Source organism: Aethalodelphis obliquidens, unplaced genomic scaffold (genome assembly GCF_003676395.1).
Source record: "Aethalodelphis obliquidens isolate GAN/ISIS:26980383/991018 unplaced genomic scaffold, ASM367639v1 scaffold1, whole genome shotgun sequence".
NCBI classification, from domain to species: Eukaryota; Metazoa; Chordata; class Mammalia; order Artiodactyla; family Delphinidae; genus Aethalodelphis; species Aethalodelphis obliquidens.
In genome coordinates, this window is record NW_020837945.1 from 46,168,583 (window position 1) to 46,183,172 (window position 14,590).

Sequence of the window (14,590 nt, forward strand, 5' to 3'; positions counted from 1 at the left end):
GATCACGTTTTTAGGTTTTGTTTTGTTTTGCTAGATTAAAAAAATGATGCTTCTGCATTTAACTTCATCACTGGTTGATTGTAATGCTCTTTATGGAAGGAAGTTAGGCAAATCATTGTAATGCTCTTTACGGTCACTGAAAAAACCCAATGCCAGGTGGGTCGGTTTGGACACAAGTTTTGAGGTTTTGGACTTAAATAATGAGCCATAGATCTCAGGAGTCTGATTATATACCACACGAGGATCCTACTGCAGGCATCTCTCCCTCCATCTCTGCCACTTTTGTCTCTGTCCTGTACTTAGTAATGGAAGACAAGAACAGAAAAGAAAGCACGAAGTTTACTAGATTGCTAATTCCCTACAAATCCTATTCTTGGTCACAGGGGAAATGATAAAGAAGACAATGAAAAGGGTCCAAATTCAGCACATTTTTCTTGTCATCAGAATTTGAGGCACGTTCATGTCACTCCTAAGCTAACACATTACTGCAGACACAGAAAGTATCGTGAAATTACCTCGGATGCTGGTAATTACCTCGGAGCTGGAAATTACCTCGGAACTTGCTTCCTTAAAAACTGTTTAAGACAAGTAATTGTCTTTTTTTAAGAAAAAACACCCACAGTCTTCACAATATCCCCAAATAGTTTGTTTTCTGGTTTAATAACCTTAGAAACCAAGTAATATCTTATACTTTATTTTGTCCTCTGACTATAATTTGGGTTTGTGGCCTGGTGTGCTGGCCCACCATATTTATGTGCCTTCCTCACATATAAATCAAGAGAGTTTTGCCATTTGGGGTATTTACAAAAGATGATTCTCTGCATCTGGCCTCAATGTTCAGAAAGCTAGCAGTTTTAACTGTGGATTTTGTACCAAAAAAAGTTTAAAATTGAGTCAATCCATGAAGGGTTTAGGCTGTTTCTCTTTGAATCCTGTGATTGCAGAGGAAAATTGATTCAAAATTGATTCTAATTTTTTAGATTAATTCTCCACACAACTGATGATCATTAATAGTTTTTTTTTTTTTTTTGGTGGTACGCGGGCCTCTCACTGTTGTGGCCTCTCCCGTTGCGGAGCACAGGCTCCGGACGCGCAGGCTCAGCGGCCATGGCTCACGGGCCCAGCCGCTCCGCGGCATGTGGGATCCTCCCAGACCGGGGCACGAACCCGTGTCCCCTGCATCGGCAGGCGGACTCTCAACCACTGCGCCACCAGGGAAGCCCTTTAATAGTTTTTTATATTAGGCTGTTCGCTCTTTCCTGGCTGAGTCTGGGTCCTGCTGCCCCCTGTCCCCTTCATTTGTTTTCATTGTTGTGCTCTGTCTTGTATCACAATACCCTTTGAAATTGTGGAGACAAGTGCTCCATTCAGGGGACACACAAGCGCCTAACCTGTGCCAAGAATAGAGGGGAGTTAGGTATGTGACTCTAAATGGTGGGATTTGGGGAGTCCCCGGGGCACAGGCAGGGGCTACGGAACCTGCTCGGGGCAGTGTCTCTGTGGCGTTTGCTGCCCATGGGTGTCCCCGCGTGTGGCACAGAGGACCTACATAGCCGTGTGCATTTTTCAGGCTTTTAGGAACTTCTAAACTGTGAGTCTGGTCTTGGCTTCCACAGTGTGATGATCCCAGTTCTTCTCAAAGGGTCCTTTGAGTCACTGCTCTTTGACCCTTCTGGGTCACTCGTCACCTCAGCCTTTTCCAGTCTCTCGCTTTGCATCCATGAATCCTCAAATGTGTCCAGGACTTAGGAGAAGCTTCTGTCATACGTCAGGGGCTGCGGTGAGCGTTTCTATTCCCTGCCTGAGAAGCCTCTCACTGGTGGCACCGCGTGGGCTCCCAGGGCATTTTCTTCCCTTTGGGCCGTCTTCCTCGTTCTGGTTTCTGACTGACGCTATTTTTGTCTCATAGGGTGCCACCTGTGGAAATGAAGAAGAGAAATAAGATCCAGCCTTGTTCATCAAAGCCAGCTTTTGCCTCTCTCCTGAGGTAAAAATACAAAAGAAACCGTGGTACACAAAATGTTCAAAATGTGTTTGTAATCATTCTCCACACTTGTTTGCTTTTTTTCACGCAAATCTTAGCAGTATAAGTACATAATATGGTTATCCTACATTTAAGGAAGAGCTTGACTATCCTGTGTCTTTTTGTGCTTTTAGTCAGAACTCTGCATATATTTTAAGAAAAGGCATTGAAGAACTCAGTCAGACCAGTATTCTTTTCACACAGGTGAGATTAGAGAGGTCTGTTTGTGTTTGATCATAAAAGAGTGCACTGTCCTTTTAGGGTTTTCTTTCCCCACCCTTGTTCCCATGTTATTTTCCACCCTTGTTATTTTTATTTAACTTCTAGGTTAAAGTTTACAGTAGATATTTTCCTTTCACAGACTTTTAATGAACTACATAGAATGTAAATAATGATTATTCATTATGGTTGTCAGGACTTGTAGAGAATTTACTCTTCCATCCATAAACATTCTTTTTCTTTGTCACCACTGCTTTGATAGAGTGCTGGTCAAAGTGCTTCCAGATTAATAGAAATCAATGACAGTCGGGTCTGGGCATGTTGAAGTGTGTAAAACACATACAAGCTTTTCAGCATTTTATCTTTTAAGGATCTAAAATTAACATTGTCTTTTCTTATTTTCTTTTATCGTATTACTGTATCTCTCCATGACTGGTTCTTAACCTTTTGGGGCTACAGGTCCCTTTAAAAATCAGCCAACCTTCTGGAAAACTTTAGATACATAAAATATTTTTACATCTGACTACAGGTGTGCCACGGCTGCTTGTAGTCAGTCTGTGGGTGTGTGTCCAGTTAGGATCACTGCAAAACTAGAAGAGTGATGTTAAACTTTTTTTTTTTTTTTAAACCATGACCCATAGTAAGAAATACATTTTGCTTTGGAACTTAGTATCCATACATATTTATAATAAAAAAAAGAAAGAATTTTTACCTTTCCTACTCCAGATACCCTGTATTCTGTTCTATTCACTTTTTAAAAATGAGCTGACCATGACTCGCAAAATTGACTTCATGAGCCACCCATGGGTTGCAGACTGCAGCTTCAAAGTGCTACTCTAGAATCAAAGTACTCTTCAGCTTTCGAGAGAAAAGGCATTTTCTTTCTGAGAAAACCCAAAGGGGTTAGAGTATTTATGAAAGATTGCTCAGCAGGTGTGTAAGTCTGCACATTTGTCACGTGAATAGTATTCCCTGGAGGCAGAGCTCCCTCCTTTGCAGTAGCCATCAGGAGAAGCTCTGCTGGGAAACCTGGCGGAGTTACCTGCAGTGCTATGAAGAGGACACGTTTCCTTAGCATTGAGCTTGGGTGTGGTTTCTTCTTTGTCAGGTATGGGTTAGTGACTCCAGATAATAGTTACTTCACTTTTTATAGCTTTGGTTTCTTTGTCTCGTCGACTGAAAAAAAAAAAAAAAAAAAAAAAAAGCACAGCCTAAACGTTGAGAATGTTTTATTTGGGGACCTTACTGAGGACTGTAGCCTGGGATGGCAGCCTCTCAGATAGCTCTGAGGAACAGTTCCAAAGAGGTAAGGGAGGAAATATTGGAGTTTTTGCTGAAAAAGACAGACATGTAGCCATGTTGCAGGAAGGGAGACCCCTTCCAGGGTCCTAGAGTGAGCTCTTGTGTAACACTCGGAAATGTATTGTCTGAGGAGACACACGTGCTGACAAAGCAAGAGACGTTATTGCGAAGGGGCGCCCGGGCGGAGAGCAACAGGGTAGGGGAACCCAGGAGGATTGCTCTGCCACGTGGCTCGCAGTCTCGGGTTTTATGGTAACGGGGTTAGTTTCCGGATTGTCTCTGGCCAGTCATTCGGATTCGGGGTCCTTTCTCGTGGTGCACGCATCACTCAGCCAGGATGGATTCCAGCGAGGAGGATTCTGGGAGGTCGGTAGGACACGTGGACTGGCGTCTCCTCTGTCTTTTTGACCTTTCCCGAATTCTTCCGGTTGGTGGTGCCTCATTAGTTCCGTGTTCCTTACCAGGACTTCCTGTCGTAAAATAACTCATGCAAATTGTTACTGTCTTTGCCTGGTCAGGGCAGGCGGTTTCAGTCAGTGTTTCCCTTAACAGTCAGGTATCAAAAGATGACTGCTAATCACAAAAAAGCAGACATCTCAAGTTAATGATTTTAGTGCTTCTCTATGAATAGGAAGATGCAGGAGTCTGGGCTTATTGAAATTATTCCTTTTGTTATGCACCTTAACTATCTAGGGGCAGCATCCTGTTTTTCTCCACCGTGTATCCCCCTCGGGGTGTACCATCTGGGGCGGCTGCAGTGGGCTGAAGGCTTGCTGGCCTCAACATCCTTTGTTTACTGGAATGGCAGGCCACATTTTTTTTTTCCACAGTCTAAATTGGTTAGTAGAATTTACCTTCCTTTCCAGGCTTTTGTAGGAGTAACAACAGCAAAGATGATCATTATAATGTAATATAACATACTGTAACATAATACGATGTAATATATAATTATTACAGATAAGGCAGATACTTATTGAGCCCCTACTCTGTGTGAGACATGGAGTTATCGACTAAAAAAAAAACACAACCTAAAAGTTGAGAATTATGTTTTATTTGGGATGTTACTGAGGACTTAAGCCTGGGATACAGCCTCTCAGATAGCTCTGAGGGACTGTTCCAAAGAGGGAGGAGCCAGGATTTGTAGGAGTTTTGGGGAACAAAAAAACAGGGAGTCGAACATCAAAAGATTACTGCTGGACTTCCCTGGTGGCGCAGTGGTTAAGAATCTGCCTGCCAATGCAGGGGACACGGGTTCAAGCCCTGGTCCAGGAAGATCCCACATGCCATGGAGCAACTAAGCCCGTGCACCACAACTACTGAGCCTGTGCGCCAGCGCCACAACCACTGAGCCTGCGCTCTAGAGCCCATGAGCCACAACTACTGAGCCTGTGCTCTAGAGCCCATGCTCTGCAACAAGAGAAGCCACTGCAATGAGAAGCCTGCAATGAAGAGTAGCCCCTGCTCACTGCAACTAGAGAAAGCCCATGTGCAGCAACGAAGACCCAACGCAGCCAAAAATAAATAAAATAAATAAATTTTAAAAATAAGGATTACTGCTAATTAAAGAAAAAACAGACATCTCAAGATAATGAATTTACCCCTTTTCTATGTGTGGGAAGATGCAAGAAACTGTATTATTGGAATTATTCCTTTGATACGCACCTCAGCGATCTGGGGCCAGTATCCTGTTTTCCTTCCTCCTGAATTCCCCTCAGGGTGCACAGTTGGGGGGCGGCTGCAGTAGCCGAAGGCTTGATGGGCTTCAACATCCTTTGTTTACTGAAATGGCAGGCCACTGTTCTTTGCCACAGTGCTTAACAGTTATTTCATTTAGAAATAAAATGTAAGTCACTTAGTACAAGGTCTGACTGGCAGTAGATGTTAATCATCAGTTACCATCATTATCACTCCCACCAACTCTGAAGAATAGCATCCTTTATTGCTTTCACCTCAAGGTGCAAAGTCATCTGCGGTTTACTTTCCCAAGGAAGCCTGGGAAGATCTTGAATCCCCTCTCAATCTTAAGTCAGGTGACCTGACACTTCCTCTTCCCAGAGCAGATCCTAAGCTTGGGGATCAACCCTGATACAGATAATGACCTTTTGAAGTTGGCTGGACCCCTGAGGCTGCTAACACTTGTCACAACTGAATCTAGCACGCACACCCCTCTTGAGTAGGAAGGGCTAGTTTCTCACCTCTTTGCTTAGTCTGAATATGGTATAAGTTCTTAGCTCAGCTCTAAAGATCTTGAGCTCCTGTGACTTGCCAAGGTTAGTGGTTCCTGGGTAGCAAAGCCAGGATCAAGCTGAAGCTAATTTGTCCCTACTCTACTGCTGTTTATTTTCATTTTGTCATGCAGCCTCTGAAACCGCAGGGGCGCTCTGATCTCCACCTGCAATTTTTATACTAAGGAAGAACAAAACTGATAAGGCTGGAGAGAAGGGGCCATGTGTTGGGGATGGGATAAGGGTTAGCTTGACTTGCTCTGCAGTACCTAGTCCTGGTAGGTGGAAATGGCATTTTAATATGTGCTTTACCTCTTCCTTATCTCTCTCTCTCTTTTTTTTTTTTTAAACTCCACATTTATTTATTTATTTATCTGGCTGTGTTGGGTCTTCGTTTCTGTGCGAGGGCTTTCTCTAGTTGTGGCAAGCGGGGGCCACTCTTCATCGCGGTGCACGGACCTCTCACTATCGTGGCCTCTGTTGTTGCGGAGCACAGGCTCCAGACGCGCAGGCTGAGTAGTTGTGGCTCACGGGCCTAGTTGCTCCGCGGCATGTGGGATCTTCCCAGACCAGGGCTCGAACCCGTGTCGCCCGCATTAGCAGGAAGATTCTCAACCTCTGCGCCACCAGGGAAGCCCCCCCCCCCCTTTTTTTTTTGATGTGGACGTTTTCAAAGACTTTATTGAATTTGTTACAACACTGCTTTTGTTTTATGTTTTGGGGTTTTGGCCCAGAGGCATGTGGGATCTTAGCTCCCTGACCAGGGATTGAACCCGCACCCCCTGCATTGGAAGGTGAAGTCTTAACCACTGGACCACAAGGGAAGTCCCTGTTCCTTCTCTTTAATTAAAAAAACTTATTTCTTTCTAATTCATAATGGTCCCATAAAGAATTAGTTTGGAGTTGAAATTCATTCAGTCATTTCTTTCTTTTTTTTTTTTTTTTGCGGTACGCGGGCCTCTCACTGTTGTGGCCTCTCCCATTGCGGAGCACAGGCTCCGGACGCGCAGGCTCAGCGGCCATGGCTCACGGGCCCAGCCGCTCCATGGCATGTGGGATCTTCCCGGACCGGGGCACGAACCCATGTCCCCTGCATCGGCAGGCGGACTCTCAACCACTGCACCACCAGGGAAGCCCATTCAGTCATTTCTTAAATGTATGTTATCTGCCTGCTCTGTGCCAGGAGCTAAAAGTGAGGGAAAAAACAGAAAAAGCAGGCGCCTCATCAAACATTGTTGTCTGAGAGAGTACCCAAGTGGAGCAGGGGGGCAGGACAGGCAACAAGAAGACAAGTATCCGTAGTTCTTGTTCTTGAGTAAATTTTAATTTAATGACCTCAGGAAAGAGTTCAGTTCTAGCTACATCTAACTTTCAGTGTGTTTTTATTTTCACAGCTGACAACAGCTTTATGGTACCTTTTCTTTTGGGAGTGAATCAGCATCTGTACTTTTACTTTCCCTTATTTCTTCCTTTGTCTCTTCCTGTAGATGGCTGTCACTGGTGTTTGCTGGTTTTTAAATTTTGTGCCCCCCCCCACTCCCCACCCAAAGCTGTTACGTAATTTTGGTTTTACTACTTGGAAGGCGTTTCCCTTCCGGGTGTGTAGTTCCAGTGCACATCCCATTCTAGGTAATATTTAAATAGTGTTTAAGATGATTTTTGAAGAATCTTAAAAATAATGATACATTCATGTATAGTTAATACAATAGGAATGACATACTACAGTTATTTACAGTTGTGATTTTAAAAACATGCAAATATTATACACATTTGGGAAAATCATTCTTTATCCTTTTCTTCCAGGTTTCATCAGTTTCACCCTTTTCTGTGTGCAGCTGATTTTAAAAATACTGCTTCCTTCTATGGTAGCGATAAGTTTGATTTGCCCTATGGGATAAGAACATCAGGTCAGTAATATTATTCTTACCCTGCCCTATTAATATGAGTGGTGTGTGATGTGAATCACATGTTTATATAATTTTAAGGCCTTTTAATCTTTCTGTTTCATAATGATTCCTAAGGATATGATTTGGGGATTGGGTGAAAGGAATTAAATTTTAATACATAAATCTCCATTCATTTTGAGTCAGTGTGGAATAAAAGAATGAAAAAAGGTAGACTTTTTTGTTTTTGAGAAACTGCTTTTCACTTTTGTTTTGCCACCATATTATTCATGAGTTCCAATGCCTTGCTTTATTCCAATTCAGAATTAGCAAGACAACCCTATGGGTTAACTTCCTCCCTATTTCCCATTTCACCTCTTTACCTATGAGTTTTATTTTATGTCATCACATTCTAGGTCCTTGGTCAATCTTTTAATTTAATCAGAGGATGTTTTATTTTTGCTAAATTTAGAGAGAATTACTCCATTTACTAATGATGAAACGATTTTCCCTCTGCTTGTTGACAACTGCTTTGCCTTGCACGATTGTATATTCTAGATTTTGAGAGACCCTGAAAGCCTAGGAGGTGACAAGCCTATAGTTTCCTGAGTTAGACTTTTCTTATTCAGCTGATCCTGGGTGTGTGTGTGTGTGTGTGTGTCTGTGTGTGTGTGTGTGTGTGTGTCTGTGTGTTTAAAATACATTGCAGAGAGTTTGATAATCTAATAGGTTTAAAGTTGCAGAATATTGATTTCTATATTTATTAATTTTATTATTAATAAAATTAATAATCATTCAATTTTATTTTTATTATTAATTATAATTAATATTACTAATTATTAACAATGTTAATAATTATAGTTTAATTATTATTAATAAAATTATTAATATTAACAATGTTAATAATTATAGTTTAATTATTATTAATAAAATTATTATTTTTAACTATTAATATTTATTATTAATTAATATGATTAATTAACCTGATATGATTAATTTTTGCTTATGATTGTGTTTAGATTAAGCATCTTATTTTTCTGGGGTTTTTGGAGAATGTCCTTAGAGCATTTACCATTTTGAGTGCGCCTGTTAAGCAGTGCTGGCTAATTGCAGCTGTAACATGAATTTTCACCACAGAATAAATCACAGGTGGCCATGCCAGTTTGAAGTGGGTTTTGGGGAGGGCAGTGGATAAGGTGGTTTACTGTGTACCTAAGAAGTCATGATTGCTGTTATTCCTAATACTCCATTTGTCTTCTAGCCGAATACTTTCGACTTGCTCTTTCAAAACTGCAGAGCTGTGATTTCTTTGATGAGTTTGACAAGTGAGTTTGTTTCCTTGCTTCTGTTTTACTTTTAGTTTTAGCTAAGTTGATTCAAAACATGTACCCCAGTGTAAAATACATTCACTCAGGAAGATTCCATATCTTTTGTGCATAAATAAAATGCCTAGGAGTTATTTCTATGACACTTGAAGTAAACAGACTACAAATATAGTTTAGAAGTTGCATAATTGGTTGGCTCAAAAGATTGCAGACAGTCTTGATGGTGTGCCATGCTAGTCCCAAGTCAGGACATTTTTAACCCACGTTCATCTTTTCTAAGTTGTTGTTACTGAAGAATTAATTCACACTCCCTGTTAATCAGCTCACAGCCTCCTTCCATGGCATGGTTCCCATACCTTCCCATACATCTTCTAAACCGCTCCCTCATGAGGATCTTTTCTGTTTCACTTGAATATTGGATTTCAGAAGCAGCTCTCTTTCTTTTATTCAGAATTACATTTGAGGGAAGTGAACAGCTTGTTTAGATACACATTTTCTGACTACAAAAGGCAGTTTCGTTTTTAGAAAAGTTTGGTGTCCATTTAACCCCTTAGGAATTGAGTTGCCAAAGACTTCTTAGCAAGTCAACTTATTTTACAGAGGTGGACTTATTTCACAAAGTTTTAAGCTGTACTTTAGAATTTGGCCAGTTGTCCAGTGGGATGAGAAGGGTGATCTGCAGCTGTGAGGCCTCCATTAAAAAGGAAAATGGCAGAATTCCCCCCCTTATCCAAGAGAATAGAGGTGCTTTTTGGTGGGTGCAGAAATGGGGGCAGTAGACGGAGGTGTGAAAATGGAGATAGTTTACAGAACAGAGCTGGAGGAGTAGTGCTAGATTTTGTCTGAATTTACCTAAGTTTTCTCTGTCAGGGGCCCAGATTATTGAGGTGTAGACTATGTAATAATGTTGGTTCATTTCAGTTTGTACTTTTTATAATTTAAAACTATGCCATCAACCTAATCGATTTCAATTTTTGATTGCATATCCACAGCAACCATATATATTCTTTTCTAACCAAAATTTCTACAGCTCTCATCTGTAGGATATTGCTTTATGCAGACCTTTGGCATGTGTGCTTTTTATCAATTCTAAATTTTTTTTTTTTTTTTTTTTGCGGTACGTGGGCCTCTCACTGTTGTGGCCTCTCCCGTTGCGGAGCACAGGCTCCGGACGCGCAGGCTCAGCGGCCATGGCTCACGGGCCCAGCTGCTCCGCAGCATGTGGGATCTTCCCGGACCGGGGCGCGAACCCGCGTCCCCTGCATCGGCAGGCGGACTCTCAACCGCTGCGCCACCAGGGAAGCCCTCTCTCTAACTTTTTACTACCACCCTGCAAAGTATGGTCCATGATCTCCATTTTTTAAATTGAGAAACTGAGGCCAGGCAAACATATATAGTTTGTTAGAACTGGTAAATGTCAGAGCCAGGATGTGAACCTGGGTGGGTCCATCCAGGGGTGGATGTTTGACTTCACAGTGATAATGGTTATACCTTAAATAATTGTAGCAGGTATCTGCAAAGCTTTGAAAAAATCCTTGGCCCTGTAGACGTGAGATACTGTCAGAATTCTTGATGGGACGTGACTGGAACTTTTGTTCTTGCCTGTTTTGTTTTGTTTTGTTTTTAATTTTTATTTATTTATTTATTTATGGCTGCGTTGGGTCTTCATTGCTGCGCGTGGGCTTTCTCTAGTTGCAGCGAGTGGGGGCTACTCTTCGTTGCGGCGTGCAGGCTTCTCATCGCGGTGGCTTCTCTTGTTGCGGAGCACGGGCTCTAGGCGCGCGGGCTTCCGTCATTGCCTGCTTTTTATCTTAGAATTAGCCGTGCTTTATTTAGTTGCTTTCAGAGCCTCTTCCTGCACAGGTATTCATCATCTGTATGTGCCTCAGCCAGGCTACCTCCTCTCTTCTTGCCGACTTGGTCTGGCTGCTCCCCACCCTTTCCTCCTGCCACCCGCTCCCACCAGCAACCCACGTCGGGTTCTCAGCATCACTAGCATTGGGAGGGAGGTGGGTGTGGGTGGTGAGGAAACACTGAACATCATGCTGATTGCACAAAGGTTCCTGAGTCTGAAGTTGTTAAGAGATGGAAGTACCATCAATGTACAAGCAGAAACTGTGCAGGTATACAGTGAATGGAGACTGTCCCTGTAGGATCCTCCCAGAGTACAGTGATGCAGTAGACACTCAGCATTGCTGAATTGCTTGTGTGATGCGTGCAAACTTGCTCCCTAGAGACTTCAGAAAGAGCGTTTTGAAAGTGGATAAGAATATACTTGTGACAATATTATCTTCGTTTAGATATTAACTTTTAGGAGGAGTTCACGTGTAATAATAAATTTTACCTACATTTTAAGTAAGTCATTCTACATTTGTCTGAAACCCACGGTACAATCCAAAGATCATAACAGGCCAGCCCATGCCTGAGCAATAAATATGTTTTAAGTAAACCCCAGAAAGGCAGAATACACTAACCTGCCTATCGCTGCCTCGGAGTCAACTCAGTCTACCCCCCAAATAACCTTATACATTTCCCATTTCTCCTCTCTGCCTGGGGAAATGCCGTAGAAGAAAGAGGTGTGAGAACAGTCTGTCCTTCTCTGGCAGGATCTGGACCGCCCTTAGTCGGGGAGTCCTCCCTGAGCCCTCACTGTGGATCCGGGAGCTGTGGCCCTCGTGTACCAGGAGGAAGCCTTTCTGGCGGAGGCTTGCTCACTCTCTGTAGGGGTCTGTAGGTCAGAGAGGAGGGGCTCAGGTGGAGAGAGGTGAGAACCTCCTTTTCAAGTCCCTTCCCCCTTTGGCTGTTCTCTTTGTCCCTCCCACAAAGGTTCAGACATTTTTTTGTTGTTTCAAATCTGAATCCTTTACTTATCTCATTTAGCATGCATGATGCCCTTGGTTGGGATAGATTTTACTGTGAATGGGAAAACTCCAAATATCGGTTGCATTTGCAAGATACAACTTTTCCTCTTTCTTACAATTGTCATGTAAATGAAGCCTGCCGTTAAGCAATCTCAGGCCAGCTTAGCAGCTGTTAATCATCAGAGACCAAGGCTTCTCTATTGTGACTCTGTTATTCTTCCTTATGGTCCAGTCTGATGGCTGGACTTCACCAGTCATGTACATTCTGGCCAGCAGGGAGGATGAAGGGGGAAGGGCATGCCCCCAGCCATTAAGACTTGCCTCCTTCTTTAAGGATATTTCCCAGAAATTACATATAACACTTTATTACAGCCAGTGATGTGTTGGAGCCTGTTGGTACCAACTTGTGAGAGCTGCCGCTCTTCCCAGGTCCGTGTTCAGTGCCATCCAGGTAGAAGCTTGAAATTAGCCGTGGTGGGAATATATTTATACCATGGAAATTGGCAAACACTGCAAACTAGGGCTTCCCCATCACTCCCCTCTCTCCCAAAGAGGACTGATTGTTAAAAATTTTCTAGCAACCACCAGTTATATCCCATTGGCTAGGGGTATAATCACAAGGCCTTTCTGGAAGGTGGACTGGAAAATGTAGCCTCTATTCCATGTGGCTGTGCACCCACCTTAGAGAGAGAGAGAGAGAGAGAGAGACCTATTTTAAGAGACAAATGAAACATAGTTATTGAGGGGCAAGTAGCAGTCTTTGCCAGTGTTGTCCCCCATTTCCTGTTTCTGTGCCTGGAAATATTCAAGATTCTAAAGTCAGTTACATAACACTATACCAACTTAGCTTGGTGCTAGAAGCAGCCAACTGTGGTTTCTCTCTTGAAGATGAAAGCTGTGGAAACATATTGGGGTTGCAGATCGTTTTGAAGCGGGGTTTCTTATGAGGTCTTACTTATGCCACCTTTGTAGGTAATGTGAGTAAAGTAACTCAGTGAGGCAGGGAGAGCCTTTTTCTACAGTCACTACCATGCAGAACTTGGGCCAGAGATAAAGAGGGACGGGAACAGGAGTGTGCGTGTCTGGCCGTAACTGTGTGGCAGAGCCCAGGAATTTTAAGACTTCCATGCTGCTGCTTTGCTCTACCTCCCCTCTTCCCTCTATCCTGCCCGCCCCCCCCACAAATCTGTTCTTTTTCAAAGTTTTTGGTCACTTAGTAATAATCGTAATAATTTGCCTCCCTTCTTGTAATCACATCTGTTAGAAAAAGTATTTTCATTATAGAAAGTTGCCTTTCGCCCTAATTTTGTGATAGGAGTTCTCAATTTTCCCTGTGAAAAGATGAGAACACGTGATAGGCCATTTACGTACCCCATTGTATTTTATTATGTTATTTATCTTTTTGGTATGTAGTTTTAATAGAGGGTTAATCTTGGGCTTTTTCTTTTATATTCTTTCTGAGTTTCTCTCCTGACCAATGGTACAGCAGGTTGGGATGGGGTGAATATTGAGGCTGCTAAACTGTTCCCTAAAGAATCCCAGTTACCTCACCTCACCTGTTCCTGCTCAGTTGTGTGGACTGAGGGCCAGACCCAAAAGCACAGTAAAGTCACAGAGAGGGTCAGAGGCAGGAAGGATGGAGATTGTTAGTCCAATCCCCTCATTTTAAAGATGAGAGGACTGAGGTCCATAGAGGTTAAGAGGTCTCCAGACTTCCACTCTTCTCCAGTTACTCCCTTTGCATATAACCAGCAGCGCAAAGACAGAAGACTCCACAATTAAATGTCTTAGACTGAGTGTCATCTGAAGAGGTAAGGGGAAGAGAATTCCGGAACTGTGAATTCTTTTGGGTGTATTCTTCAGGATTTCCAGGGCTATAAATCGCCCACCCACCCCCATTATGTAATGTGGCTTCTGCCTTTATCCTTAACCTCAAACCATTTTTAATACTTTTACAGGGCTAAACTAAAACATCTCCAGGGTACATGTGTACATTCACCAAAACAGATGTACATTAAATAGGGTTTTTCGTCTGTTTTTTGTGGGTTTTTTTTTTTTTGCCTCTTAAAGATAAATGATCTGGATAGAATCTTCTCTGGATAGATACCGGCAAATTACAGAGGCGGCCAACTGGCATATATACTATGCATGAATATCAGGATGAGAGTTGAGAAAAGGAAATTTTTTCAGTACTAAGCCAGAGGATCCTAAGTATGGGAAAAAGAAAAAGTCTCAAAGAAATGTTGACAAATCATTTTTTTTCTTGTTAGGGTGAAATTCACACCACATAAAATGAACCGTTTGAAAGAGAACAATTCAGTGGCACTTAGTACATTCACAGTATTGTGCAACCACCACCTCTAGCTAGTTCCAAAAAGACAAACCATTTAAAAACAATGATTAATCTTTTCGTGTTTTCTTTTCCACGTTCCTCCTTTTATGGGAACGCTCAAACTAGCTGTCTGACCAGAACTTCGGCAGCAGGGGAGCGATGCTAAGGGTAGAAAAGGATAGCTTAGAAAAGTTTGTTTTTATTCTTTTGTCGGGGAGAGGGGAGGGCAGGTGGTGGGCATGGGCCATCTGAAATAGAGGGGCGGTACTGGTGAAAAGTTGCTAGAGTCAGCAGGTCAGGCGTAACTGCTCTGGGACCTTGGGCAAGTTTCGGAGTTTCTGAACCTTGGTTTTACAAAAGAGGAGGTGGATCTGTATATGCACATTATACCAATGTCAGCTTTACTAGTTAATAAAGTTA

The 14,590-nt window shown here is 42.6% G+C and overlaps 1 protein-coding gene across 18 annotated transcripts in view; it reads left to right on the top strand.

The window, feature by feature from the left end:
• Positions 1 to 14,590, top strand: part of ST3GAL6 (ST3 beta-galactoside alpha-2,3-sialyltransferase 6) — a 103,619-nt gene that overhangs the window by 67,294 nt on the left and 21,735 nt on the right. For 15 of the 18 annotated variants that reach the window (XR_003432154.1, XR_003432162.1, XR_003432159.1 and 12 more), the window contains 3 exons: positions 1,910 to 1,987; positions 7,573 to 7,676; positions 8,914 to 8,977. Coding sequence is in view for 1 of the 18 variants with exons in the window: in XM_027103113.1 (XP_026958914.1) it covers positions 1,910 to 1,987; positions 7,573 to 7,676; positions 8,914 to 8,977 (246 nt within the window). In the remaining 17 variants the exon portion in view is untranslated. Of the gene's footprint in view, positions 1 to 1,909; positions 1,988 to 2,157; positions 2,228 to 7,572; positions 7,677 to 8,913; positions 8,978 to 14,590 lie in introns of all 18 variants that reach the window. The other 3 variants (XR_003432170.1, XR_003432167.1, XR_003432163.1) reach the window with 1 other exon arrangement.